Source organism: Petaurus breviceps, unplaced genomic scaffold (genome assembly GCF_028583685.1).
Source record: "Petaurus breviceps papuanus isolate PSGF00001 unplaced genomic scaffold, PetGlider_PUasm1.0 185, whole genome shotgun sequence".
NCBI lineage: Eukaryota > Metazoa > Chordata > Mammalia > Diprotodontia > Petauridae > Petaurus > Petaurus breviceps.
Window position 1 is genome coordinate 8459385 of NW_027185797.1, and position 27677 is coordinate 8487061.

At 45.9% G+C, this 27677-nt stretch overlaps 1 protein-coding gene across 1 annotated transcript in view; it reads left to right on the top strand.

Moving 5' to 3' along the window:
• Nucleotides 1-27677, top strand: part of GALNT15 (polypeptide N-acetylgalactosaminyltransferase 15) — a 48694-nt gene extending 21017 nt beyond the window's left edge. Inside the window, exons 3-10 of the mRNA XM_069088428.1 lie at nt 1158-1362; nt 11079-11246; nt 12565-12682; nt 13111-13305; nt 17335-17466; nt 19114-19218; nt 20918-21064; nt 24653-27677. Of these exons, the coding sequence (XP_068944529.1) occupies nt 1158-1362; nt 11079-11246; nt 12565-12682; nt 13111-13305; nt 17335-17466; nt 19114-19218; nt 20918-21064; nt 24653-24799 (1217 nt within the window). The 3' untranslated portion in view covers nt 24800-27677. The remainder of the gene's footprint in view (nt 1-1157; nt 1363-11078; nt 11247-12564; nt 12683-13110; nt 13306-17334; nt 17467-19113; nt 19219-20917; nt 21065-24652) is intronic.

Below are 27677 nucleotides of genomic sequence, written 5' to 3' on the forward strand. Positions count from 1 at the left end.
CCCCCCCCCCCTTTCCCCAAGGCACAGAAGGTCCTGGAGGGGTCAGGGCTGTTATGTTTTTCTCTGTCCCCAGGGCACAACATGGCACTTAACATGCATTTGTGCTATTAGATTGTGTTACAAAGCATTAAGAATTTATCTGGTCCTGCTCTGATTCCCCAGTCCCTTAAAGGGAGTGGCACTGGGCTACCTCGAGCTCTGTCAAGCCCTACAACACTGGGAGGGCTCTAAGTCTAGGTCCAGAAACAGAAGAAACGTCTGCCCTTGCCCCCAGGCCTGGCTCACCTGAGCCTCATCTCCAGGTGATGACTTTTTCCAGCCACAGCACTTTCTGAAGGCCTTAGGTATAGGAAGGAAGATTATAAAGGTACCTCATCCTTGATCAAAGGGCCTACATTTCCACCATTATAGAGTCATTCCTTTGGTACTGAACCTAGAATTTTTAGGTTTAAAAATATCCACAAAATGCCAAAAAAGCCTGAGAGGAAGGTTGCCAGCACATTCCATGGACCCCTATTAGTGGAGGGCACCCTGAGCCATCACTAGAGGGGGACGAGCTGGGCTGAGCCCCCAGAACGTAGCAGGCAGTTTATACTACAAGAGCCATTCATTTCCTTGCAGCCCAACTGGAATTGTCTTAATTACTTCTAGTACAATTTTTACACCACAAACGACAAAGTTGATGTAAGGGTACGGTTCTGCCAGCCTTTGATGTTACTCCATGCTGCTTGCCCTGGGTGTCAAAACTGCTAATTAAGACTTAGGATACTCGTGAAATGATGGATCCTTGAAGCCCCGATATAATAATGTTCTCAACCATGGGGCCAAAACTGTTCCCAGTGAGTTAGTCTAATTTGTTAAATTCTTCATAATAGAAACAGCTAATTGATCAACATTTATCATGACTATTAAGAAATAAACTGGTAACTTAGGACTATTATTCATTAATCACCGGTTTTCACTATTACTACTAGTAATAATAGCTAGTATTTATATAAGGCTTGTGAAGTATTTCACATACTCCATGAGGTGGGTGCTATTATGATTCCTAGGAAACTGAGGCAGGACACAGAGCTCGGGTGCCCTAGAGCCCCTAGACAGCTGGGCTTTCTCTGAGTCTCCGTGGAACCCGCTGATCAGAATCCCATCCATTCCAGGCCACCTCAAGTCTGCGCTTAGTGACCACGTGGCCCAGCTGGACGGCGTGAAATTACTCAGAAGCAACAAGAGGGTGGGAGTCATCAAGGGGCGCATGCTGGGGGCTGCCCGGGCCGCCGGGGACGTGCTGGTCTTCATGGACTCCCACTGTGAGTGCCACAAGGGCTGGCTCGAGCCCCTCCTCAGCAGAATAGCCAGTGACAGGTAACACGGTCCTGGAGGGGACCTCTCTTGGGTCTTAAGGGGTGGTGCTGGACAGGGCAGTTGTGTGGGCCCAGCCACTTACCCATGGAGCCTGTGGATGGAGTAGGTGACTGCCTATGGGGGGAGGGGAGGTGACTTAAAGGGGGCTGCCTCCTCCTTGGCCTGGAATTGTGCCATTAGAGCGCCATTTCTTTGGGACTGAAACCAAAGGAAGCAAATCTCAGATCTAAGATAAGAATTGCAACAGCCCTTCAAGGCTTGCAAAGTTCTTTACACATATTATCACAGTTTATACTTACAGCAACCCTAGAAAGTAAGTTCTGTTATTATCTTCATTTTATAGATGGGCAAACTGAGGCAGGCAGGGGTGATGAGACCTGCCCAAGGTCACACAACTAAAGATCTGAACTAAGGTCTTCCTAAGTTTAGCACTGTGACACCCAGCTTCCTCTCTAAAGGGGCAAAGACCAATCTCTGAGTGCACTGGATCAAAGGCAGGGTAGATAAAGAATGATAAGTGACAGATCTTCTGGGTCCTTAGAATTGATGAATGAAAACTAAGAGCCAGAGGTCCCAGACCATTGATATGAATGGCCTGACTTTATTTCCCTCTGCCAAAGAGGTTCTGTAAACCTGGGGGGTTGGTTCCCTTGAACACAGGGACTCAGCTGCTGGCTCTTGGCTGTTTGCACTGGCTGTGAGACCACAGGGAAATCACTGGCCACTCGGCTTTCCTTACCTGGAAAATGGGGATGATCACATTTGTGCTCCCAGATATCACGACGGATGCACTTTGGGGAGCTGCAGGCCCTCTGTGAAGGTGAGCTAGGATTCCCCTCCTCAACCAGAGGGCATCAGGCTCCATGAGTTCCAGCTCAGTGGAAGCCAAAAGCTAACCCAAGATATGGCCAGGAGAAATCAAACCCCAAAGGTTGGGGGAAGCAATTCTGTCAGAAGGACCTAAAGTATTTGGCTTCAATTTGGAAAAACACTTCTTTTATCAACGTGGCACAAAGGTAAGGGCCGTTCTCCTGAGAATCTCAGGAACAAAAAAAGGAAATGTGCCCTGCTCATGGCGCCACCTGAAGCCCACCTCGCCATGACCCATCCTTCTCTCTGACCTGCCAATGACAGGCAAGGGGAAAATGCCCCTTCTTTTGTGGAACCCAGCCATTTGCCAAGGCAAGCTAGACAGAGATGGCTAGGGAGAAGCTGACAGGTCAGAGGCAGGGGACACTAGCGATGAGGGAGACCATGGAGATGGGAGAATCATGGATTTGGGAGGGACCTTGGAGGCCAGAGAACCGTAAATTCCATAGACTCTCAAGCAAGTAGGGACCTCAGAGGTTCACTATGAATAATTATCCTGATATTTTTTCTCTTCATCACAAACAGTAATACTTTAATAATATTTAACAATTTTATTTATTTTGTATTTAGGTAGAATGTTAAATTGTTAATAATTGGGCCCTTGGGGCAGCTAGGTGGCACAGTGAATAGAGCACTGGCCCTGGAGTCAGGAGGACCTGAGCTCAAATCTGGCCTCAGACACTTAACATACACAAAAAAAACTAGCTGTGTGACCTTGGGCAAGTCACTTAACCCCAATTGCCCTACCTTCCTCCCTCCAAAAAGCAAAAAAAAAAAAAGAATTGGGCCCTGACTTCCTTTTCTGTGAAGTGAGGGAACTTAAAGCATGGCACAGAGGATAGAATGCTGGACTTGGAGATGGGAAGACCTGGGTTTGAATCCCTCCTTCAGATACTTACTGGCAGTGTTACCCTGGCCAAGTCACTTTACATTTCTGGGCCTCAGTCTCCTTGTTCATAAAATGAGGGGCTAGGACTGAACCCAGATATGAGTCTGATTTCCAAATTTTCTCCCAGATCTAAATATATGATTCCATGATCTCCAATAACCACAGTTATAATAATAACCAGCTTCTACACACCACTTTAAGTTCTAAAATTTTCCTTCATAGAAAATGAAGTTCACAGATGATGATATCCCCTCCAAAACACACACACACACACACACACACACACACACACACACACACACACACACCTCTCCATTATTCTCACCGTGGATACATATCCCAATATAGGGAAAGTGTTATATATATATTCCAGCTTTATTATTTATTTAATTACATATCATTTAATTATTATTATTTATTCTTGTGGGTAGCAACATTCTCCTGCACCTCTTCTAGAGTATCATTTTCCATTCTGTGGGTCGTATTCCAGCTATCCTGGCTACCCTGTTAATCCTTTGAATTCCCAGCTAAATTGCCTCCTTTTCTCTTCTTGATGACATCCAAAGATATGCTGGTAAATGTTTAACAACCAGCTCTCTGGAGGTGGGGGGTGGGGATGTACATGACACACTTTAAAGTTTAATTTGCATTAATCACATTTTCCCCAACACTTTCCTACACCTAGACTAGTGGTATCAGACTCAAAATGGATCCCTACAGGCCATACACTAATTTAGGAAACTTCACATTAACATTATCTATGTTGCATCATATTAAAAACAAAACAAATCTAAACATCTCCCAGTTACATCTCAATCTATTTCAGGCTGCAGATGAGAGCCTGCTGAGAGTTTGAAACCTCTGGTCTAGATAATCAACAAAGCAATGGACCAAGCTCTGATTTGCAGTGTTTGTTGACTTACGAAAAATAAATAAATGCTCACACTGAGCACCTCACTGCCTGGAGAGCTGGTACAAGCCATTTCTAACACATCCCATAAGGCATCACTGGAATGTCCCAGGGCTGACTTCCACCCAGGAGGCATCTCTCCACAGCCCTTTGGGTCAGCCACAGCTTGGATACTTTAGACCAGAGATGGGGGCATTTCAAGACATGCAATAACAGCATCTTCAGGAAGACATTTTCATTAAAATGATGAGGTTTTGTACTTGGGGACCACTTTGGGATAATTAAAAACTCTGCAGTTTCCCAAATGGATCTAACCTGCTTTCTTCTTTCTAGTCTGTACTAGACATGTCCTCATTATCAATCTGCATTGTCTATACCACACACACAGACACACACACATACTTATGATGCGTGTACATGCATATATTATATATATTTATATGGACTGATGGACTAACTCAATGGATAGGTCATCCAACCCCACATAGAGACATAGGTTCTATGACATAGACCTAAGAGGCTATATAGTTCAAACTCCTCTTATTTTTATTTGTAAAGATGAGGAAATTAAAGCCCAGAAGCTATGTGCCTTGCCTATAGTCACCCAGTTAGCATATGACAGAGGCAGGATCTGAACCTGTATCCTCCACCTCCAAAGCCAGGACTTTTTCCACTGGAGGAAGTGGAAAAGATTATAATCTTTTTTTCTCCCTCTCTCTTCTTTTCTCTTTTTACTCTTTTATTTTTTCCAATTTATTTATTTATTTTTAATTTTCAACATTCATTTCCACAAGATTTTGAGTTGCGAATTTTTTCCCCCGTCTTTCCCCTACCCCGCCCCAAAACAGCAAGCCTACTGAGTACACCTTTCCCCAATCTGTTCTCTCTTATACCCTCCCCCATCTCCCCCCAAACTTTCTAGTAGGGAAAAGATTATAATCTGAGGGGGAAAATGAGTTTTTCATCCCTTTAGTTTTTCCCATGTGGATTATTGGGCAGGTCTCTTTTGAGGAATCATGGATTTTTAATGGTTTGGAGCTCAACACAACCAGCATCAAGCCAACTGTAACATGGTGGTCATTGGAGAAAGATATAATTAGAATACTAGAATTAAGTTGAGGTTTTTAGATGGTCACAGAACAATGTAATTCTTAGCACTTTCTGTTCCTTTTTCCATCAGTCAGTCAATAAACATTCATAAAGTACAGACTGTATGCCAGGCACTTTGCTAACCAGGCACTGACCACTTGGAAGCAGAGGCTGGGGTGGCCAGGTCAGATCCTTCATCCCCTGGGGGCCATACTATTGCTAATGACCAAGCTGGGCTGATCCTTGGCAAGTAGTCCCAGGCTATTGCCTTTCACTCACAGCTGATGGTCTGTTGGCATAGTCTCTCAGACCTCCTGTTCCCAGAAGGGCCTTGGAGGGGACAGAGAGCTGTACTCTCTGTACAACACTATCCAATAATACACTTCAATACCATTGTGCTAAATGAAGTCAGATTTACTGAGCACAAAATACCTACTAGGTGGAAAAGTCTTAGCGGCCAGAGATTCCAGGGTTTTTGAGGGGCAGAGACCCAGTCATCTGACTGCAGCATCGAGTGGGATAGAAGGATCTCAGCCAGACAGCAAGGAGGTCTGGCATCAGGCTGTGGCGGGCCTGGTGGAAGGGTTTAAGCATTACTTGGGAGGCAGTAGGGAGCCACTGAAGATTCTAGGGGAGAGAAGTGCCATGAAGGGACTTGTGGACCACAGAGAAGGAGATGACTTTGTTTTCATTAGCACCAACAAGTCAACAAAAGCCTCTCCCTAGCATGGTCACTAGGGAGAGGGAGGAGGAGGTTGGGGCTGCTGAGTAATACTGTCAGAGATGTAGATCACTATATAAAGGCATCTTAGGGGCTTTCTTGATTAAAATGCATTATCTAATTAATACCAATCCTCAACAGGACTGTCTTCTTCTCATGGGCCCCAAAACGAGCCTGGCAGGGCCAGCCTGCTTCTGTCTAATCACTTTTTGCACCTGGCTTCCGATGCCCAACAATGTCATTTGTAACAGGATGCTATGTAAAGGGGTCTGGGTTAAGAGGGGGAGGGTGGAGAGTCAGGGAAGGCTTCCTGGGGGAGGTGCTTTACACACATTATCTCATTTGATTCTCATAACAACCCTGCGAGGTGGGTGCTTTCATTATCCCTGTTTTACTGATGAGGAAGCTGAAGCTGAGAGAGAGTCTCATGACATGACATCAATGTCACACAGCAAGCAAAGTGTCTCAGGCATCATTGGAGCTTAGGTCTTTCTTCCTCTAAGGCAAACACAGTGTCCACATTCCAGATCTAAAGGACACAGCCTGAGCAAAAGTTTGGAGGTGGGAAAGGGGTGTTTGAGATTCTGCAGAAAATAAAGAATCCTTTAATGAATGGGCAAATGTTCTGCCACTAAACCTGTATAAATGAAGGGGGAGGACTAAATACTTCTGACTCTACAAGGTATGAAGTTCAGATTTTGCTCTGTTCCCAGGCCCGCCCCCTCCCTGGTTCTCCTCACCCCCACAGATGCTCCCTCTCTGCCCCTGATTTCATCCTTCCTTTTCCCAGGGTGTTTTTTCTTTCCTTTTCATCACCCTCTGCTTCATTCAAACACTCTTGTCCTGAAGCCTCCTCTAGTCTCTGGCCCAGGGCTTGTTTTCAGGCCTTGGCAGAGAGACTCCCCCAAGAAACAACCTGAGCTCGTGGGCTCATCGACTAGTGTGAAGGGAGCGTGAGTGTGAAGGGGATAATATTTCAAAGTTTGCTTCGTTTCCCCGGTGACTCAGAAGCACGGAATGTTCGTGCCAGAGGACTTCTGAGGTCATCTCTTCTAAGCCTTCATTTTACCAGTGAGAGGAAGCTCAGGGAGCCTCACTGACTTCTTAGTCATACAGCCATGTGTATTTAGTACAGAAATACTAACATTTATGGAATAAATGTATCCTATAAATAGAAAATTATTATGATTTATATATAAATAGAAATATTGAATATACAGTTATCAGTAAACATAAATGTGTATATTTATGAGATATCACATAAATATGCATATTATATTATATAATATATATTATTATAGAAATATAAATGTTTATTATATACATTTACTATGGAAACAAATGTTTATTATATAAATTTATTAGAGAAATAGAAATATTCATGTTTATTATAGAAATTTGACATACAAATACATGTTTATATTTACTGTATACACTTATATAAACACATACCATTATATATTTGTTAGATACATATTTGCATTTTTTGTATAAATATTTATATTTAACACATACATTTATTGTGTTCATATAAGTATTTCTATTTGTATATGAGGTTCAACCCAACTCTTCCCAATTCCAAACAGGGCTTTCACCACCCAGAGATTTCTAGCCTCTAAGATGGCCAGAAACAAATGGTCCTCACAGTCTGCATGCCTTGTCTGCTTGTCTCAGAAGCCATTGGTCCAGGCAGGCCTACTCAGAGGGAGCTCACACCTTCTGCTGACTCCCAGGGGAGGACAGCCAGGATCACAGGTAGAAAGAGAATGCTTGTGGTCCTGAATCACATAAAGAGCATCAGACCTGGCAACCCCTGGCCTTCTCTATGGCAGCCCCCTGAGACTCGAGCCATCAGCCAAAGAACCCCAGGAGAGGAAACAACAAGAAGGGATGAGAAAGGCAAGGGTGCTGAGGGGCACCTGACGAGCCAGAAATCTGACCTTTCCCATATGCCCAAAGCCCTTCACACCCTGCCCAAGTGAGTCAGGCCCCCAGTGGCCAGCTCCGGCCCAGGCTTCCTGGTGCTTTTCTCACCAGCCTCGACCCACGGGTCCACGGTTCCATCTTGAGAGCAGTTGGACAAGGGACCAAGAGCTGCCAGGTTCTGAACCACCTCCTAGGAGGGGAACCATAGCAGCAACTACCTGATGCTGACCTAGAGAAAGGGGAAAGAGTGGTGTACACCAGAAGGGACGGATGAGAAATCAGAAGAACCAGAGACGCTGGAGGCTGCCTCCTAGAGAAGTGGGCTATGGCCGGGGAGCTACCTCCCCTCTCTGTGCCTTGCTCAGGCTGTCCCCCATGCTTGAAGGACCATTTCCCCTTCTCTCTGCTCCTCCCTTCAGGACACTCAAACCCCACACTCACAAAAGGCCTCTCCTAATTTCTGAGTTGTTCTACTCCTCTTCCCCACCCCCAAACTCTTCGTTTTGTCTTTATTTACCTATTATTTTCCCCAGTAGAACATAAGCTCTTTGAGAGCAGAAACGATTTCATTTTTCCATTTTGTTTTTGTATCTTCATTGCCGAGCACAATCGCTGGCGTGCAACAGTTGTTTAATAAATGCCTGTTGAATTGGAAAAACCACTTATCTAGGAGAGACAAAAGCAACATTAAGAAATGGTTAGTTACCCAGTTTGGTTGAAGTGGAGAGGATGCCGCTATGAGCCTGGAAATGTAGGTTAGATCCAGAAGGGTCATCAGGTGCCATGTGTATTTTATTTGGTAGGTACTAATAAGGAACCACAGAGGATTGTTGAGCATTCAGTAGGATGTGTATATTAGGAGGAATACGCTGAAAACAGGGTGAGAAAGGAGAAACATGGTATGGTTGAAAGAGCTAGGTCTGAAATCAGAAGACTGGGGTCAAATTTTTATTCTGCTGTTTAAATGCTGCAACATCAGGCAAGTCACTTAATGTCTTCGGGATTCCGTTTCCCCATCTGTAAAATAAAGGGGTTGAGCTAAACTCTAAAGGTCCCTTCCTGCTCTATAACAAACAAAGCCAAATCTATGAGCCTATTAAAGACTGGGGTCAGGAAGGACATTTAGGAAGCTACAGAATAGTCCATATGAGAAAAGGCCTAAATTTGGGTGATGGTAGTGAGAAGAGAAAGAAGGAAATATGGGTAAACTCCACATGAGATCGAATCCACAGGATCTGGCAACTGAGTCAGAGAAGAAATGGGAGCAAGAAAGAAAGTGGAAGCCCCCTCTCCTTCCCATCTACTTGTTCCTCCATGTTCTAAGGTTCCCCCCAAGACGACCCAAGAACCAGTAAACCAAAGGAATGCTGTTCCACTTGCTTCCCACAGGGGAACAATGTTAAGGAGAAGGGGGAGAAAGGGTACCTGAAGACCCTGGCACCGTCATCACTACCACTTCCCCACCCAATGCAGAAGGGGCAGAAAGGGTCCCTGAAGACCCTGGCACCATCATCACTACCACTTCCCCACCCAATGCCCAACTTCCTCACTCATTGCTACATCCTGAAGACCCCATGACCCTCTCAGTGTGACCACCTGGGTCTGCTTCAACCTTGCCTGTCTCCAGAGATGGATGGAGGGAAATGTCGATTGACCTCACTGTAAACGCAGAGTAAGGCTGCCTTCCCCCATTCCAGGTCCTTGGCTTCATTTCAAGAGCTACTATTCAGCTGACCCTGTGTCTTGGCACCTGACTCAGGCCTTAATTACCTGCAGGTCTGAGGAGTGGGCTGCAGCAGTTAGCAATCTGATGAGGTTTGTAAAATGAGATTGGAGCAGTGAGTAGGAGGGAGGGGCTCCTAGGACACCTGTCTTGGCTGCCAGTCCTCAGAGAAGGTGAGGTCCCTGCCCCAGATTTCCAACAGAGCCCACTCTGTGTGACTACACAGCATGACTGAGATTTGCAGAACCATTGGGATAGAATAAGGTGAGATGGAGGAAGCAGAAATCACACTGACCAATCTCCAGGTATCAGTCTCTTGTTCTATGGGAGAATTCCATTTGTGAAGGGCATTAAGGTCATCACAGCCTGGCTCTGAGCTTGCTCATCTGTAAAATGGGAATAATAACTGCCCCCCCCCACCTCCCTACCCCCCACACACCTCCCAGAGTTGTGAGGATCAAATAAGTTTGTAAGGCATAAGTGGTCGTTGTCATTACCACTATAATTACCATGATTTCTCATGGAATCCCGCTGTACTGATATTGCTGTAAGATGCATGACAGCCCATCACAGGAGACCAGGCAGGATGGTGGTCATGGTGGGCGTAGGGGTGGTGGGGTGGGAGTGGTGGGGTGGGGGTTCCAGCTCCCTCGCATGTTTGTTGTACTTGGAATTTATAAAACTTCGGGCTTCTTCCACTCCCACCCATAACTTTGCCTCTCTTTATACATCCATTTAACTCACACCTTTTTGTCTCAGAAAGGAGGAACAATGTCACATGATATGTTAGGAGCAGACATGAGATCCCTGAGGACTAAAAAGTGCAGGGAGTAGGTGATGTCAGGAAAGACAGGGCCTCCCAGACCTTCGGCACGAGCTTGCCTGTGCAATCACTTGAGCTCAGGCTCAGTTTCTCCATCTGTAAAATGGAGAGAATACCTACATGATAATGAGCAATAATTAAGCACCGACTACGCTTGCTATTCTGCTAGGCTTGGGGGATAGAAAGGCAAAAACCGAAACAGTTCCTGCTCTCAAGGTGTTTACTCTCCCTGGGACAGGCAACACATCCACGTGTGTGTGTGCATGTGTACATAAGGAGCTGACCTGAAATGGTAGGAGGGCATTTTGAAGAAAGTGGCCAGAAGTGCTTGATTTAGAAACACTCATGTGCATGTCAGGACTCACAGCCTCCTTGGAGGTCTCTAGTCCAACCTCCTGGTCATTTTTCTCAGACCCAGACGGCAAAGGTAGGGGGCAGGGAGAAGTTATAGAGAGGCAGATTTCCATTTATGTCAGGAAAATTTTCCCAACCATCAATCAGAACCATCCATAAATGGGATGAGCTCTTTGGGGAAGTAGTGAGCTCCCCATCACCAGCTGGAGACAGGATGAGTGACCCCTTGTCCAGTTGCCCTACGCATAATTCCTATTCAGGGGCAGGTTAGACAAAGTGACCCTGGAGGTCTTTGCCAGCCCTGAGATTTCATGATTAAGCATTTCTTCCTATGCTCTGTCATGGGCACGTTATCCATGAGGCTTTCACTGATCATTATCATTTTTACCCTCATTGAACAATTTTCTTTAGGAGCCGTGTGGTATCTCCTGTTATTGATGTGATAGACTGGAAGAATTTTCAGTATTATCATTCTGTGGACTTGCAGCAAGGAGTATTTGACTGGGAATTAAATTTCCACTGGAAACCTTTGCCAGAGCATGAGAGGAAGGCACGGCAGTCTCCTATCAGCCCCATCAGGTAAGATGCCGTTTCCCAGCATGCTCTGCTCTTGTCTTTATAGCATCAGCAACTGCTGGGGGTATCCGGCATGACCAGGAACATACCCCAAAGGGATATGGCTGCCTCTTTTTTTTGTTTGTTTATCTCAAGCGCAAATACCCTTGAGCAAATACACTGGAGTCCCCTTCTAGGTAATGGTGCCTGATGGCAGCCAACTAAGCAAGTCATGTCTCAGGCCCCTGCTCCTAGGTGAGCTTTGTGCTGGGTGCTTTGGGGTCAGGCATGAAGCAGATGCCCCTTGGACCCTGCTCTCCAGGTTCATCAAGACCCAAGGAGAAGAACGCCATACTTAAAAGCAAAGGACCTGCACTGGAACCTCACATCTGTCACAGGAAACTATGTGGCCCTGGGCAAAGCCCCTTCTCTCTCTGGACCATGGCTCCTCTTCTATGAAATGAGGACATCAGACCATGGTATTCCTTCTAGGTCTGAGTCCTCTAACCCTAGAACCGCTCCAGATGAAGGAGAGTCGCAGACAGAGACCCACCCCTGATTTATCCCCTTCCTGTTAGGGGCTCATGGGACTTCCCACCCAGGGGGCAAGGACATGGGCTGATGTCTTTTTGTACACCATTCACTGAATTTCAACAGGTCCTTGCTGACTACCTACTGTGCGCACAATACTTCATGCTGGGTGTTAAAAGACAGATGGTTGAGGGGATGGAACAGAGAAAGATAGAGTAGGTAGGCAGAGACAGACAGGCAGATATAGAATGGAAAACGAGCTTTTGTCCTTCTCCAACTCATCTGGTTGGAGATGTGATGCACGACACTGAACGTTTCTAGGGCCAGGAGGGCTAGCCCCTCCACTAGGGCCTTCTCCAGAGCCTCACCATGGCACAGGGTGGGATCCTGAGCCCACGCTCTGGCCAATCCAGAGAGGTAAAGGCTGCGTGTGGGTGGCCCCAGCAAGCTTGGGGAGGCTCGTGGCCAGGTTGGCTGCTGGGTGATGAAGTTTTTGGCCATGGTCGTTCACTGAGCCTGTGAGTAGAGAGCTTACAATTGGAAGAAGGACCCGTAGTAATGCAATCACTGATCCTGCAGTGCAGCAAGGCCTGCCTATGGTTCTGAGGATCTCAGAGCAAAGGGGAGAGGTTAAGCCCCTTGAGGACAAGCCCTGTTTAGTTCTCTGTCTCCCCAGTACTGAGCAGCATCTCACAAATGGCTTGTTAAATGACCTGCCGTGGGGGGACAAGCCTTTCTAATATTCTCAAAAGAAGTTAGTTGAGCAAGCCATTCTGAAATAATGCCCCCCTCTCTCCCCTTCTGCTACCAGGAGCCCTGTGGTGCCCGGGGGAGTGGTGGCAATCGACCGGCATTACTTTCAAAACACTGGAGCCTATGATTCCCTCATGTCCACTTGGGGGAGTGAAAACCTGGAACTTTCCATAAGGGTAAGAGCTAAAGAGCACAGGCTAGCCTTCCACCTGGACTGCAGAAGCACATTTTTGTGTTTTCAGTGGATATACATTAGAAAAGTCTCAGGGGACAGGGGGGATCTGAAATAGAGTTGGTTCAGGGATGGAAAGCTGTGGGCATCACAGGACCATGCCCTTTCTGCAGCCTCCACGTCCTACAGAGGACCTCCTGGCAATTATCCCCTCCCCATCACTGCTGCCAGGACTCTCCTGAAAGAGCAGACTGCCTGCTCTCATCCCAGCCCACTGGGGCACCCTGCTCCCCCAGCACTGCCTAGTCCTACACAGACTCCAGGGCAGGAAATTCTAACTTACCATTCCCTCTCTTCTGGACTGTTTATGATTTGTTAGACCCTTAAGAAAGGAACATGCGAATCTTTTTTTTCTTTTTGCCTTGGTGGCAGGTTTGGCTCTGTGGTGGCTCGGTAGAAATCCTCCCCTGCTCCCGGGTGGGGCATGTCTACCGCAACCAGCCCCCCAATGCCTCCCCTGAACAAGAAGCGGCCCTTAAGAACAAGATCCGGATTGTGGAGACCTGGCTGGGTTCCTTCAAGGATACTTTCTACCAGCACAGTCCCAAGGCTTTCTCTCTGAGCCAGGTAAGGAAGGAGTCACTGCTCCTGGATCCATTTATTCCCTTCTCTTATCTCCAAGACTCCTCAGACTGGAGAAAGGGGCAAGGAAGGGACCAGGAGAGCCCAGAGAAGTGGGGAGAGTGCCCACAGATCCCCATCTGCCTTCATTTGTGATGTCATGGGATCACAGACCTCAAAGGTCACCAACACACTCTGCTCCTACAGATGGAACAACCGGGGGATGAGGAGGTTGACTGGCCCAAAGTCACACAGGTAGTAAGGGGCAGAGGTGAGTCTTTCTGGCTCCTTCTACAAGCACGCTCTTTCTCATCCTCTTGCTTGTGATGCATGGATGTCCCAATAAAAACGTATACTCTTACAGTCACCAGCTCTTAAAGGTTCTCCAGTTCAATTTCCCACCCAAGGAGAGAATTCCCATGCAAACAGCTAGACTGGGAGTGATCTTGTCAATCACAAGCAATCCAGCAAGCATTTACTAGAAGCACCTACTATGTGCTGGGGATAAAAAAAAATAACCAAGTGAAACAGTCAGGGGACTCTAATCATCTTTGCTTGGATATTTACAATGCTGGCCATTCATCCAGGAGAGGCAGAGCTGGCCAGAACAATAATTCACATTTATGTGGCTGTTGAGATTTACAGCATCCTTTCCTAACCACCTTGAGGGGTAGGTAAATAGGACAGACACTGGTATCCCCATTTTACAAACAAGGAGACAACCTCATTGAGTCTTTGTGACTTGCTGGTGACCATAGAGCCAGTAAGCCCATCAATAAGCATTTATTATGGGCCAGGCATACCAGGTGAGAGCATGGCTGTAACCGGCAGGTTTGGAAACCTAAGCAAGCCATGCCACCCTGCCCCCCCCCCCATGGTGCCTCTAATTCTGCTAAGGAGGTGAGGCTCAGAAACCTGAAAGAGGCTGGGGGAGGCCAGGCATAGGAGAAGAAGAGAAGTTTACCAGGGGTACTGCTGTGAAGGAGAGGGCGCAGGCCCTCCTGCAGCTTCATATCATTGCCAAGCAGATTCTGAGGGGCAGTGTGGTCTAGTGGATAGAGCTGGCCTCCAACTCTAGATGACTTCAGGAGCTCAAGTCCTGCCTTTGTCCTGTGCTGGCTGTCACTTAACCCCTTACTGCCCTCAGGTAACTGGGAAGCCAAGTAGCACAATTGTTACTGATCTAAATTGGTAGAACAAGGAAGCTCCCTTTGCCCATATATTACAGGTCTGAACCAAAATAAAACAAAGTAGGTGCTAAATTCTATGGTTTCTACTCTGCTTCTGAAGGACAGCAAGTGTTTTCAGAACCTTCACAATTCTGTGCTCTGGGGTAAAGCACCAGCTGCCCCAACCTCGTTATGGCTCTCTGTAACAGCAGGATTCAATCCCAGGTCTCTAAACTCTAGCCCCAATGCTGTTTCCACTCTACCACACTGATTCTCAATTCCCAAGCTACTGATTAATAACATCTCTCCCTCTTTTTTTTCACAGCTCAGGATAAAAAAGTACAGTGTTTGCTCTTAGGTATCAGAAGGCATGACCAGGCTAGCTTGTCAGCTTGTGGATAGGATTTTGGCTCAGATTTTTCTTCTGAGTTTGGGAGCTTTTTCTTTAGTTACCGGAGTGCTACTACTGAGCTAGACATGCTGAAATGACATACACTTGGCAAACACGTAAGGTTGGCATTGACTTGAAATGCATTATCATTGAAATCATTTACAAAAGTTCACACACCCACTTACCCCAGCCTTCTGGTGGGAAGGAGTGCCCTGGTGATGGACATGCAGGGCTCCTGGACAGAAATATAGGCTGTGAGGAGGGGGAGAACTGGGAGGTACTCATGGGTCCTTATAGCCAGACTGGCCACCTTTAGGGAAATCCAGTGCTCGTCTCATATCCAACGAGGTTGCTGTCCTGCCCTCTGGCTACCTGGACAAATGGAGGGCAGTGTGCTGCAGCTAGGAGAGAGTTCAGAGATCATCTCCTCAGAGCTCCACATAGTACATGTGAGGAAACTGAGGACCTAGCATTTTAAGAGGCAAAGGGAATTGTTCAAGGTCACATTCACAAAACTGGGATTTGAACCTGGATTCTAGTGAGACATCATGACATCATCATGGCATAATGGATAGGGAGCCCTGGGCCTGACAGTCAGGAAGACCTGAGTTCAAGTGCCCCCTTGGGCAAAGTCTCTCTGTGCCCCCATGCAGCCCTCTAAGATGTCAAGTGCATGGGAGACAGAGGTCTGACATTAGGAGTTCTCCAGAGTAATGAAATCCTTAAACCAACACCCCCCTGCCCCCAGAAATGAACCAGCCCAGGTTTCTTTTGTACCCCTCCATGTTACCTTCTAGCCTAGCTCAAGCTGCACCATTTGCCAGTTATGGAGCCTTGGTTAAATCATAAGATCATGGATTCAGCACTGGGAGGGACTTTGGAGGTGGTCTAAGCCAACCCCTTCTCAGAAGGGAGGTCAGTGGCAGAATCTGAACCCAGGCCCTCTGACTGGGGACCCACAACTACACAGCCCTTAAGCCATCTGAGCATCAATGGCCTCATATACAAACACATGGGATAATCAAGCTGTCCCACCTCCTCACAGGGTGATTCAGAAGGGGCTCAGACAACACATATGGGGGACTGCTGTAAAGCTCTAAAGCCTTATACAAATGTGGGCCGTGATTATTTCCTAGCCGCCTTTTCTTGGATTGCCTATTTATGATAAAGTACACTTTCCTTTTTTACCTAAGGGAAGCCTGATAGTCTCGCCCTGGGTTAATTTCCAGTTTCTGAAATGTCACTCACTCATTCATAAAGTGAAGGGAGCCCCCTGCTGGCCAGTAGGAAGAATGAATCTAAAAATAAATCCAGCCAGGCTTTTTTGTTGGGCTTTCATACACCCTGATGTGTTTGCCTTAATTTTACTCTTACTTTTGCTTTCACTAAAGCGCTATATGGTGTACATTTATCATTATCATCACCACCAGTAGTAGCAGCAGCAGTAGTAGCCATGGCCCAATACTACAGCTTTGGATTTATTTATACCGACTAGATTCAGTCTTGTGGGACTATCAATAATCACGCTTTTTCAGATCATTCCCCCACCTGGGATGTCCCTTAAGAACCTCAGTATTTATCTTGTGCTTAGAACTCAATGGCAAAAGGGAAAAAGCCCTCAGCTCCCATGCAAGCATATTGGTTAACAAAACATCAAATATAAAATGAAATCTAACCCAAAAAATAACACCCTTCCCTTCTGGTAGGCCCCTATCTTCCCCAGGGGTTTGTACCTCATTCTGTAGCTAACCCTAATTCCATAGCTAATCCTAGCCCTGCTCCATATCTAACCCCTGCTTCTAACTCCTATCAATCTAGCCTTATTTAGCCCTGTAAACTTATAGTGATTTCCTCGGGTTGAGGCCATCCCCTACCTCCAAGGGGAAAATGTTCTTGGCTCACGGAAAGTCAACTTCTCTCCCTCCAGTGAGAACCACCAATCCATGGACCTCCATAGTACTTATAATATCACCCTAGTTTGAAATCCCCCCAAAGAGAAAGAACTCAGGGTTCAGAGTTCATCTCCTTCCCCTGGACAACCACAGTCCATGAAGTATCAGTAAAAGGCAGGGTTTGGGGTTCCTGATGAAAGCTCCCACCTGGTTCAGGAACTCCTGCTGTGGTCTAGGACTTAGCTCTCCTAAGGCCACACAACTTGCTAGCTGATTCCCAAGGCTGCCCCTAAATAACCGTGGTCTGTTTATTTTTGACTGGTGTCTCTGTTCGTCTCAGGTCTTTTCATCTCTGGCTCACTCCCCCCTTTAAAAGCCTAGTCTAAGGGTATAGCAGGGTGCTCTAAAACAGGCCTTCAACTAATCAATTATTCTGTAAGCCAACAGTTATTAAGTACCTGCTGCATGTCAGGCACTGGGCTAAGCACCAGGATACAGAAAACAGTAAAAACAAGGTTTCTGCCTTTCCACAGTAGTGCTATTCATCTGGCATTAACTTTGCTTTCTATGTTTTCCCTTCCAGTCTGAGAAACAGGACTGCAGTGAACGGCTTCAGCTGCAAAAAAGATTGGGTTGCAGGACCTTCCATTGGTTTCTGTCCAATCTCTCCCCGGAGTTGTACCCCTCTGAACACAAGCCAGGATTCTCTGGAAAGGTAAGAGTTGACTCCAGGGAGGGAGGGAGGACAGAAACAATGGAGAATCCATTCATCCATCATATTAAGTGGCTGCTATGTGCCTGGCGCTGTCCTAGGTGCTGGGGATACAGAATCAAAGAATGAAGCAATCTCTACTCTCAAGGGCCTTACAATCTCCTGGAGGAGATATATTCATGGATAAATAAAATACAGCGTTCATACAGAAAACAATACATGCTATGGGGAGGGGAGTTGGTTAACGACTGGAGGGCATCTTTGAACAGAGCCTTGGAGAGAGCTCAACACTCCAAAAGCGGAGGGAGAACATTCCAAGCTGATGTACAAGAATAGGACCTCCATGTTTCTTCTGGTCTGCAATCACACGATTCTGGGCCAAGGGGCTAGAAGGCATCTTCCTGATTCCCTTTGGGACTACACTAGAGACACTGTTGTGAGTTTTCACAGAGCTCTGGCTGGCTCCAGTCCTGGATACTCTGAGGGCTCAGTGTTTAAATCAGAGCCAGAGCCCACAACAAATTCAACAGGGAGCCTCTCCAAGCCTTTCCACTGTGTAGGGTGCTTTCTATGTCTGTCGTCACCCAAGACTCGGGAGGCTTTCCTCTGTTTTGTTTTGGGTACCTCAGGAATACTATAGTAACTCTCAGGGTGAACATAAGGCACCTCTCACACTCACTACCTGAGGGGTGTGCCTCTTTCTGGCCATCCACAGACTTCACAGTGTCTTTACATAATTGCTAGCATGCAAGTATATATTAGCAACAAGCTGTAGCCAATTTACACTCACCGTGCTTCTTTCTATCGCTTTTGGCTACTTATAATTTGGATTCTTCTGAGATATTGTTGTTCCATGATTTGTGCATTTAATTTTTGTCTTTGGATTCCCAGTGCCTGGCAAACAGTAGGTGCTTAATAAATATTCTTAATTGATCTGAGACCACATGAATCACCAGGAGAATATTAATGTTAAGAGGATTTTGACCCAACCATCGAGCAACCTAGAATGCTTGAAAGCCGGTGCAGTTTCCCAAACACAGCACAATACAGTCACTGTGTTCTTCCCTTCTCCCTTAACAGTGGGCTCAGCTCATTTCCTAGCTGCTATGACTGTCCAAGATTACATGGACATCTAGAGACATACACAGACTAAATTTACAGGCTGTTCAGTTACACATTTATAGCATATTCAGATACATATAATCTGAGCAGTGTTCATCCACTTTGTTTTAGGAGGTAGATGGTTTAGAACAATCTCTTTCATTTTACTGGGGGTTCCATTGTAAAGTTTTTACTTTGCAGCATTCTGGGGCTAGACATAATTAAAACAATGTCATATGCAAACAGGAGTCTTTAGAAAGCCTAGCCATTGATATGGAATCTCTTTTCAGTTTGGCTTCCTGGGGCCAACAAAGCACCACCATATTCAAGCTCAGCTGCTCTTTGTTCACTTTAATTATCGAGATGAGCCCTATTTATGATGGGGAGACCCCAGGCCATTCACTTCTCTCAGCTCCTAGACCCTAGGTCTTTGGCTTGACCCTGCTGTGTTTGTGGACTGGATCTTGTAGCCTAGAATTTACACATTGGAACAAGGGAGTCTCTGGGTCATTACTGGCTTGGGTGTTATTTCCTTCTCAATGACTGCAGCTCTACAATTCTGGAGTGGGCTCCTGTGCTGATTGTGTTCTTGGAGGGGCACTTCTAGGAAGCCTGGTGACACTCTCTCCCTGCAGTGACAGCCGGCAGCAACAGGTGAGGGGGATCATGGAAGTTGATCTAAGGCCAAATGGTCAAGTGGCACCTTGTCTTTGGTGCCCCATCATTCACCACAGATCACAGAGATCTGTGTAGTCCAATGCCCTCATTTTAGAGATGAGATGGAGGCTCAGAGAGGGACTGGAATGTGTCCCTGCTCCCACAGGAGGTAGCTGATCAGGAATTCCAGCTAAGGACTTCTGAGTACTGGGCTCATTTTCTCCCCCACTACAGCACTCTCGCCTATACACATATTCAGAGTCCTTGGGCTTTTTAATGCACACTGAATATCTCGTCCCCAGCACCTAAAGGCTCCAGGGGACTTGTTCTCCTCAGCAGTGCCCCAAGGCTAGACCTTCTTCCCACTGTCAGGACTCCAGCACCAATAATAACAATGACATCTTTAAGGTGAATTGAACTCTTGAGAGCTACAAAGCCCCTTCACAAACGCTGTCTTTAATTTTCACAGGCCACTCTACTGCTCCCCAAACCCCATCCCACTCACAGAGGTCAGGAATGCTTGATTATCCTCATTTTACAGATGGGTAAATTAAGACTGAATTAAGAAACGAAGTAACTCACTCCAAAACACACGTCCATGAAACGGCAGCTCCATGGTGGGTGCGGGGGAAATGAACCTGCGGCTGGTTTTAAAGCCCACCTGTCACTCATCACCAACTGTGAACTCGAGTGAGTTACTGAACTTCTTTGGGCCCCCCGTAAAATGAGGAGGTTCCAGGTGGGCTCCAAAGTCCCTTTCAGTTCTAAACCCCTGAGCCCAATCACTTTTATCTCAGCCTCCTGACTCTTAATCCAGGCTTCATTCACTCTCTTAGATCACTGGCCTCCTGGGGAATAGTTAGGCCAGCCAACAAAGAGAGGTGATGAGATGGTAAAACCTGGCATCCAGAAAGCATTTCAGAGCACTTCACATGCTCATCACAGCAGACTCTCACAAACTCTCTGGGTGCTCACTGTTGTCCCCATTTTACAGGTGAGGAAACTGAGGCATGCATACCAAGTAGCATCTGCATTGTGGCCTTCACTCCCCTCTCCTGGGACTCAGCTTCTTCCTCTGCAAAGGGAGGAAACTGTAGTCAATGACCACTGGGGTTCTGCCCCGCTCTAAATCTGTAGGAGAGAGCAGGATTCCTCTGTCAATCACACAGAGTTGCATTTCATGAAAGCTGGACAGTCGACCTGGGGAGATGAAGTGATTTGGAGGCTGTCTCAGCAGCCATGCTTTTAAACATAGACAGATAGACAGGCAGACAAATAGATAGAGATTACAGCTACAGATAGGTAGATACAGATTTCCTTGTTTATTCCTAAACATTTCCCTCCCTGTTCCCCAGCCCGGCAGTTGTGGTTCAGCTGCATTTGGTCACATCTTTGTGACCCCATGTGGGGTTTTCCTGGCAAAGATACTGGTTTGCCATTTCCTTCTCCAGCTCATTTATACAGATACTAAGGTAAATAGGGCTAACTGACTCATCCAGGGTCATACAGTTAGTGTCTGAGGCTGGATTTGAACTCAGGTCTTCCTGACTCCAGGCCCAGTGCACCATCTAGCTCCCTGACCCAGGAAGCCATTCCTATAAGAAAGGACAAAAAAGAAGAGAAGAAAACAGTGTAGCAAAACTACTGGACACTTCCATCTCGGCAGCCCTGCTAATGCGTGTGCTCTACCTGGCAGCACCTGGAGTACAGCAGCAAGAGGCGAATCAGCTGTGGAAAGGACCCCACGCTCTGCTTGGATGTGAATCAAGAAGGACGGGTGATTCTTGGGAACTGCACAGAGGAGACTCTCTCCTTCCAGAAGCAGCACTGGGATGTCCAGCAGGTACAGAGTGAACCCGGGAGAGGCTGCCCAGATGTGGCCAAGAGCCAGCCCGGGGGCTTTGGGGACAGAGAATCTCTGTGGCCCAGTCCTCTCCTTTTTGTTCACCAGGTTAAGTGACCCAGTCAAAATGTAGTCAATGTCCTTGGTAAATCCAAATAACCTGGACTTTGTGGAAGACAGGCACTAGCTTGTTGGAATCTCGAGATTTAAGAAAGCTCTGATCCTGAGTGAGTGGTTGAGGGGAGTGGGATCGAATGATGGAATGGGAGTTTAGGGGCACAGGGAAGGGTATCTTCCCCCTAGTGAACCATCAGGTCTGATGATGTTGCCCCAGTCTTCACTCTTCTAGACCTTATGCTCTTTAGTTTTGGTGACCCTGCTCCCTTCTTATCTGTCTGACCGCCCCTCAGGCCCCTTTGCTGGTCCTTCACCCGTGTCACACCTGACTGTGGGTGTCCCCTGTGGTTCTGTCCTGGGCCCAGCTAGGTGGTACAATGGATAGAGTGCTGGGCTGAATTCAAATCCACCTTCAGACACTTCCTAGCTGTGTGATCTTGCACAAGTCACTTAGCCTCTGCTTGTCTGTTTCCTCAGCTGTAAAACAGGGCAATAACAGCACCTACCCAATTAGAATGTCAGCTCTTTGAAGGCAGGGGTAGGTTTTTGTACCCCAGCACTTAGCTTCTGACTATACAACTGTCCACTCTTCTTCATGCCACATATCCAAACAGCTGCTCACTGCTGCTGTTTCTCCCTCCACCCATCTCATAGCTGCCACCTTAGTTCAGCCCTTCTTACCTTTGGTTTCATTATTGCTACAGCTTTCTAAGTCATCATCTTGCTTGAAGGTTCCTCTCCCCACCCCCACCCCAGTCCATCCTCCACACTGCTCATCTGACCACATCCCTCCCTCGTCTACAAATAAACTCCAGGGTTTGCTAATGTTCCCAGCATCAAATGCAAACTCCTCCATTTAGTTTTGAAAATCCTTCACAACCTGGACCCAGCCTCCCTTTCTGGACTCGGGCATTTCTCCCCTCCAATACTCTGCAGGTCAGCCTTCCCGCTAACCCTCAGTACAACTCTCCATCTGCCAGACAGCCCACCCACCTGCTCCTCCCCATCTAAAATAAGAGTCTAAGGCTGTGATCTGCGATCAAAGACAAGTACTCATGAGAAGGGAACACTTTCTGCTGTTACCAGTCATTTATACTGAGTTCCAGATCTCTTCCTGAGATCAGTCATCACTAGGGAGAAGGGGGCTTAGGTTATAACAGGTCTGGACTAGTTACCAAGGGAAGGAAAGGGGATAGCATCTCCAGGACAAATTTCACCTACTCTTTAACAGATATATTGCAAGCACTATTTCCAAAATAATACACGAAAAACTACCCATTTAGCCATAATGCCCTTTCCAAATGCTAGGTTACCTTCAATCAAGAGCCAGGGTGGTATAATATGAATGAAAACAGAGTTTGGAATCTTAGGACTTGGGTTCAAAACATGACCTTTGACACCTTTTACCTGAATGGCTGTCATCAAGTCACTTAACCTCATTTGCCTCAGTTTCCTCAGCTATGAAATGGAGATAATAACAGCATTCACCTCCTAGGGGTGTTGTGAGAATCAAATAAGCCTTATTTCTTTTTCTTTTTTGCTTTTTGGAGGGGAGAGGACAGGGCAGTTGGGGTTAAGTGACTTGCCCAAGGTCACACGGCTAGTAAATGTTAAGTATCTGAGGCCAGATTTGAACTCAGGTTCTCCTGACTCCAGGGCTGGTGCTCTGTTCACTGCACCTCCTAGCCACCCCATAAGCTAATATTTCTAAAGTGCTCAGCACAGCCTGAAACATAGCAGGTGCTTTATAAATGCTCATCATTATTATTATATTATTATTGTCTGCACTGCTCCCTGAAAGCAATCACGACTTCTACAAAGCTACACAATAGCGACTAGCCCATTATTATTGGAGGTGAGCTCTATTTTTCTTCTCCTGATTTTTTTCCTTTTTCTAAAAAAATAATTTTTAACATTTAAAAAAATTTTGAGTTCCAAATTCTCTCCCTCCCTCCATTTCCTCCCCCACCCATTAAGAAGGCAAGCAACATCCTCCCCTGATTTAATAACAAGTCAACAGGCCTGTATTAAGCACTTACTACGTGCCAGACATTCCCTGACCGCAAAGTGGCCAGATCCTATGATGGGGACACATGGAAGCTCTCATGTACATACAAGACACACACAGGCTAACTGGAGGTCATTTCTGAGAAAAAGCATTACTGGTGTGGGGGAGGCCGAGGGGATGGATAGGGAAAGGCTCCTCATAAAAGGTCATATGGGGCTTTAGGAAGCCAGGGAGCCACAAGGCAGAGACAAGGAAAGAAAACAAAAGGCTTAATAAGGAATTTTCTGATTTTTTCTTAATAAGTGGGAAATTCAAGTGGGAATCTGGTGGGTCTGCATCAATTTAGTACAAGAATCTTGGGCAAACAAGCTATTGTTGATTCAGTTTCCCAAGAAATGAATAAACCTCTTTTAGAGGCTGAATCGGCTAAAGGAAAGGGATGAAGCACGTCACCATGAGTAGAAAGAGTAGTTTGGCTGTGATAAGAGCAAATGTCTTGTCTGAATCTCTAATTAACTGGAAATCTCCATTAGCTAGTGCTGTGCAATCATGACAATATCCATAAGGAGCCCTCTAATCCTGAAGAGCTTTCTGAATCATCGAAGGAGGGTTCAGTTAGGCTCGGTGACATTTTAGTCCTCTACAGAAGTGACAGACTCTGGGCTCCTGAAGAGTATATAGAGGCCCCAAGGAAGCCAGGAGGCAGAGCTGATGAGGGAGAACGTTCCAGACATGGCAGACAGGCAGAGAAAATACCCAGCCTGGAGAGGGAGTGTCTTGTTTGTGGGCCCAGAAATTTCTACGACCCCAGCACTGACCAGGCCAAATCAGAGTTTACTGCATTTATTCCTTTGTTCATAGTTAGCATAATTGTTGGGAACATTTTCCCCCGCTTTGATTATGAGGCAGTATAGCAGAGTGGATAGAAACCTGGATTTAGAATCAGAATACTTGGGTTCAAATCCTGCCTCAGATACTTAAGAGCTATGTGACCCTAAGCAAGTCACTTAACTGCTACTGCCTCAGTTTCCTCATCTGTAAAGTGAGGACGTTGAACACAATGACCTCTAAGGTCCAGCTCTGAAACTATGATGATAATTTGACAATGTGACAAATGAAATCACACTGAATGGTTTTTTTAAAAAAATCCTGGGAGGAAAAAGCAAGGCTGAAAAATATGGGCTTCACAAATTTTTATATTCACTTGTCTGCATACGTGGTTCCCCCTCAGGCTGAACATGCCTCTATTTCCCCAGTGTTTAACACTGTGCCTGGCATGTCGTGCCTTGTGTTTATGGACTGACTACACAGATAATGGGGGCTAAGAGATAATTGATAATAGAACATTTTGGGAGACCGGGGCTATTTTGGTCTTTGGATGCCTGGAGCCCAGTGTAGAGCAGATTCTTAATACATGCTTACTGAATGGATGCATGAGGTGGGAATACTTTCTTTTTTTCTAGAATGGAATGATTGTCCACATTCTTTCTGGGAAATGCATAGAAGCTGTAGAGAGTGACCAGGAGAAGAATTTGTCCTTGCAATTGTGTGATGGGAAAGCCAGCCAGGTATGGAGGTTTGACCAAATCCTTGCCGTGGATCAACGATGAGGACCAGAGACACCAGACAGAAGCTTGTCCTCATGCAAGGTCTCCAAGGGCCTCAAAACAGCCCAATACTTTAGAGGAAAAGGTACCTTTGCTTGAGCTTTTTGGTGGCTTGCAGCAAGCCATAGCAAGATACAGTGAAAAGAGCTCGGAGTCACAAGGCCTAGGTCTACATCCCAGCTCTATCATCTCCTGCTCATGGGACCTTGGGCCTCAGTCTCCTCATCTACAAAATGAAAGGGCTGGAAAATGCAGTGTCTGAGGGCCCTTCCAGTCCTAAGTCTACAATTCTATAAACCTACAAGATGTCCAAAATCTCTGGTTGTTAATCTAACTTCAGTTCTAGCTGTATCAGATGATCAATATTCTTTACTACTGCGAGAAAATGAATGTATGGACAGGTACTTCAACTGTCAGGATGAAAAGACTGTCCTGTCTTGAAACCACATTCTTCATATCTGACACGAGAAAGAAACCTGAATATCTTTGAAAGGTCTCCCACTGCATCCAGGACCATCTCCACTCATCCTGAGGAATATCTGGCCACTGGACCCAGATGGCTCCAGAGAAGAGAGTGAGGCTGGTGACTGCGCAGCCCTGCCTCACTTAAATCCAATTCACTTGCAAGTTATGGTATCACCTTCCTGATGTCATGGTCCTCTTTCAGAATGAAGGACAAACCACAACAATAATCATGGAATGAAGTAAAAGAGGAAATGTGTTTTGTGCAGTGAATCCCCTTTCTGGCCAAATACACCACCTGTGTGACCCTGAGTAAATCTCTTTTGGCCTCGGATTACTATAAAATGAGGGAGTTGGACTTAAGACACCTCTAAGGCCTCGTCTAGCTTGAAGTCTACAAACTTGGTATACTCTGGCCAAGTACTTGGGAAGAAACATTCGGAGGTCCGTGCTCAGAGAGAAGAGGGGCTATGGAATGGGTGAGAGGAAGTAGGCAGGAGTCAGCCAAGCCTCAGAGTAAGTATCTGGCTTAGCTGAGCAATCAAACCTCAAGGGAATCATGAGATGGATCTAGGACGAGGCCGATTCAAATCAATGAAACCTCCTTTCACAAAAAAGATGATAGCTGGTACATTTCTAGTGCTTTGCCAGTCACCGTTTCCCAGCGTGATCACTACCACCTTGTGAAGTAGGCAGAGGAGGTGTCATACGGGCCGGGACTGCTAATCAGGGTCCCTCCCACGGTGATGCGGTGGCAGAAAACCAACACCTCTGACTCCTGGGTCAAGGTCATCTCGACCAGACTCTGGCCTCTACAGGCACTCTGTCTCCTCTCTCTTCTCCCGTGCCTAAGTTTCTATCTCTTTGCCTTGCCCTGGCCCATGTGAATGAATCAGATGTTATTTGTTATTCCACTTTTAACCCTTATGACTGAAAGTAGAAAGCGGAGCTAGGCAGCCAAAGCAAACCAAGAAACAATACTGTTTCTGATACCGTTATATGACTCTACAGATCATCAAGAGTAATGAATCATATATATACATATACACACATGTATGTATGTGTGTATTTACACATACATACATACACACACATATATGTGTATAGTCATAGGACAGCCAAGAATGGGGCTCAAGGCCTGCTTCTGACATATATGCAAATCCCTTAACCATCCGGGGCCCCACACAACTCTCTCCCCAAGACTAGTACATAAATACACATGATGGAATGTCTGCGTGCATATATATGGATGCTGGCAACCACGTGTAGTGGATAAAAGGCAGAAAGACCTGGGTTAAAGCCAGCCAAATTATTTAACCTGGCAGCACCCCCAAGAGACACTTCTATGCCTACAAATGTCTGAACAGTTGCTGATCTGCCTTCGTAGAGGAAGTTTTCTCACCAGGAGTTCTCTATTTCAATGAAATCATGTCTGAATCTCCCCCCCCCCAAAAAAAAGTATAGTTGGCTACAAAGTTCTAACCCCTATTATTTTGGGTTCAATGAATACACATACAGAGAAGAGCTGTTGATGGCCAAGCATTGATTCATTCTCCTTAACAAGAAAGGGACTCTTGAGGATTTGGGTTGCAGAGGAGTGAGAGGGAGGTTATTCTATCAAGGTGGGTGCAGAGACTGGGAGATCAAAAGGAGGAGTGGGTAGATCCCCCAATACAAGCAGGAGGTTAGTCATATTTAGCATGGGGTCTTGGGAACTACAGGACTAGAATGTGATTGGTAAACAGAAAGCACCTAATAAATGTTTGTTGATTTGACTTCACTGGGAAATCTCTTCTCCACATGATAATGTACAAGTTTTGCTTAAACACATTGCTAGATTATCCTGCTCCTTCAAAAGCATTATGTTTAACTTGAATGAAATGATCCCTCTCTTCCATCCCCAGAGCATGAATGTCTGAGTTGGGAAACTTCCCTCCAAAGACGTCCATCTTCTGCAAGAAGTGAATGAATTTAATGTATTTCAAATGAGTAAAACCATAAATAGATGTTATGAGCTTGAAGGCATGCACTACTCTCAGCTTCTGTCATGTGGGCACATTACTTTCCCAATACATGGTAAATATTCAATCCATTTCTTCTTCCTTGTATTATGCTCCAGATGGCCTTACTTTATCTTCAAAGGAAAAATCATTGCACAACGAATGCCTTTTCTTGGCTTTAGATTTATCTTGATTTAAAAGGAATCCGGAAATTCTCAGCAACATTTCCAACTGAGTTTTGAAAGATGGCACCAAAAATTCTGTCACAACTACAACATAGGAGATAGCCAGAGGTAATGAATAAAGAAAAAAAGGTTTCTAATTTTTACATGAATTTTTACTATTGGTATTTTATGTGTTTGGACAACAAATACTGAGTTAAATTAATATAATGAAATAAAAAGTTTATTTCAATTGTA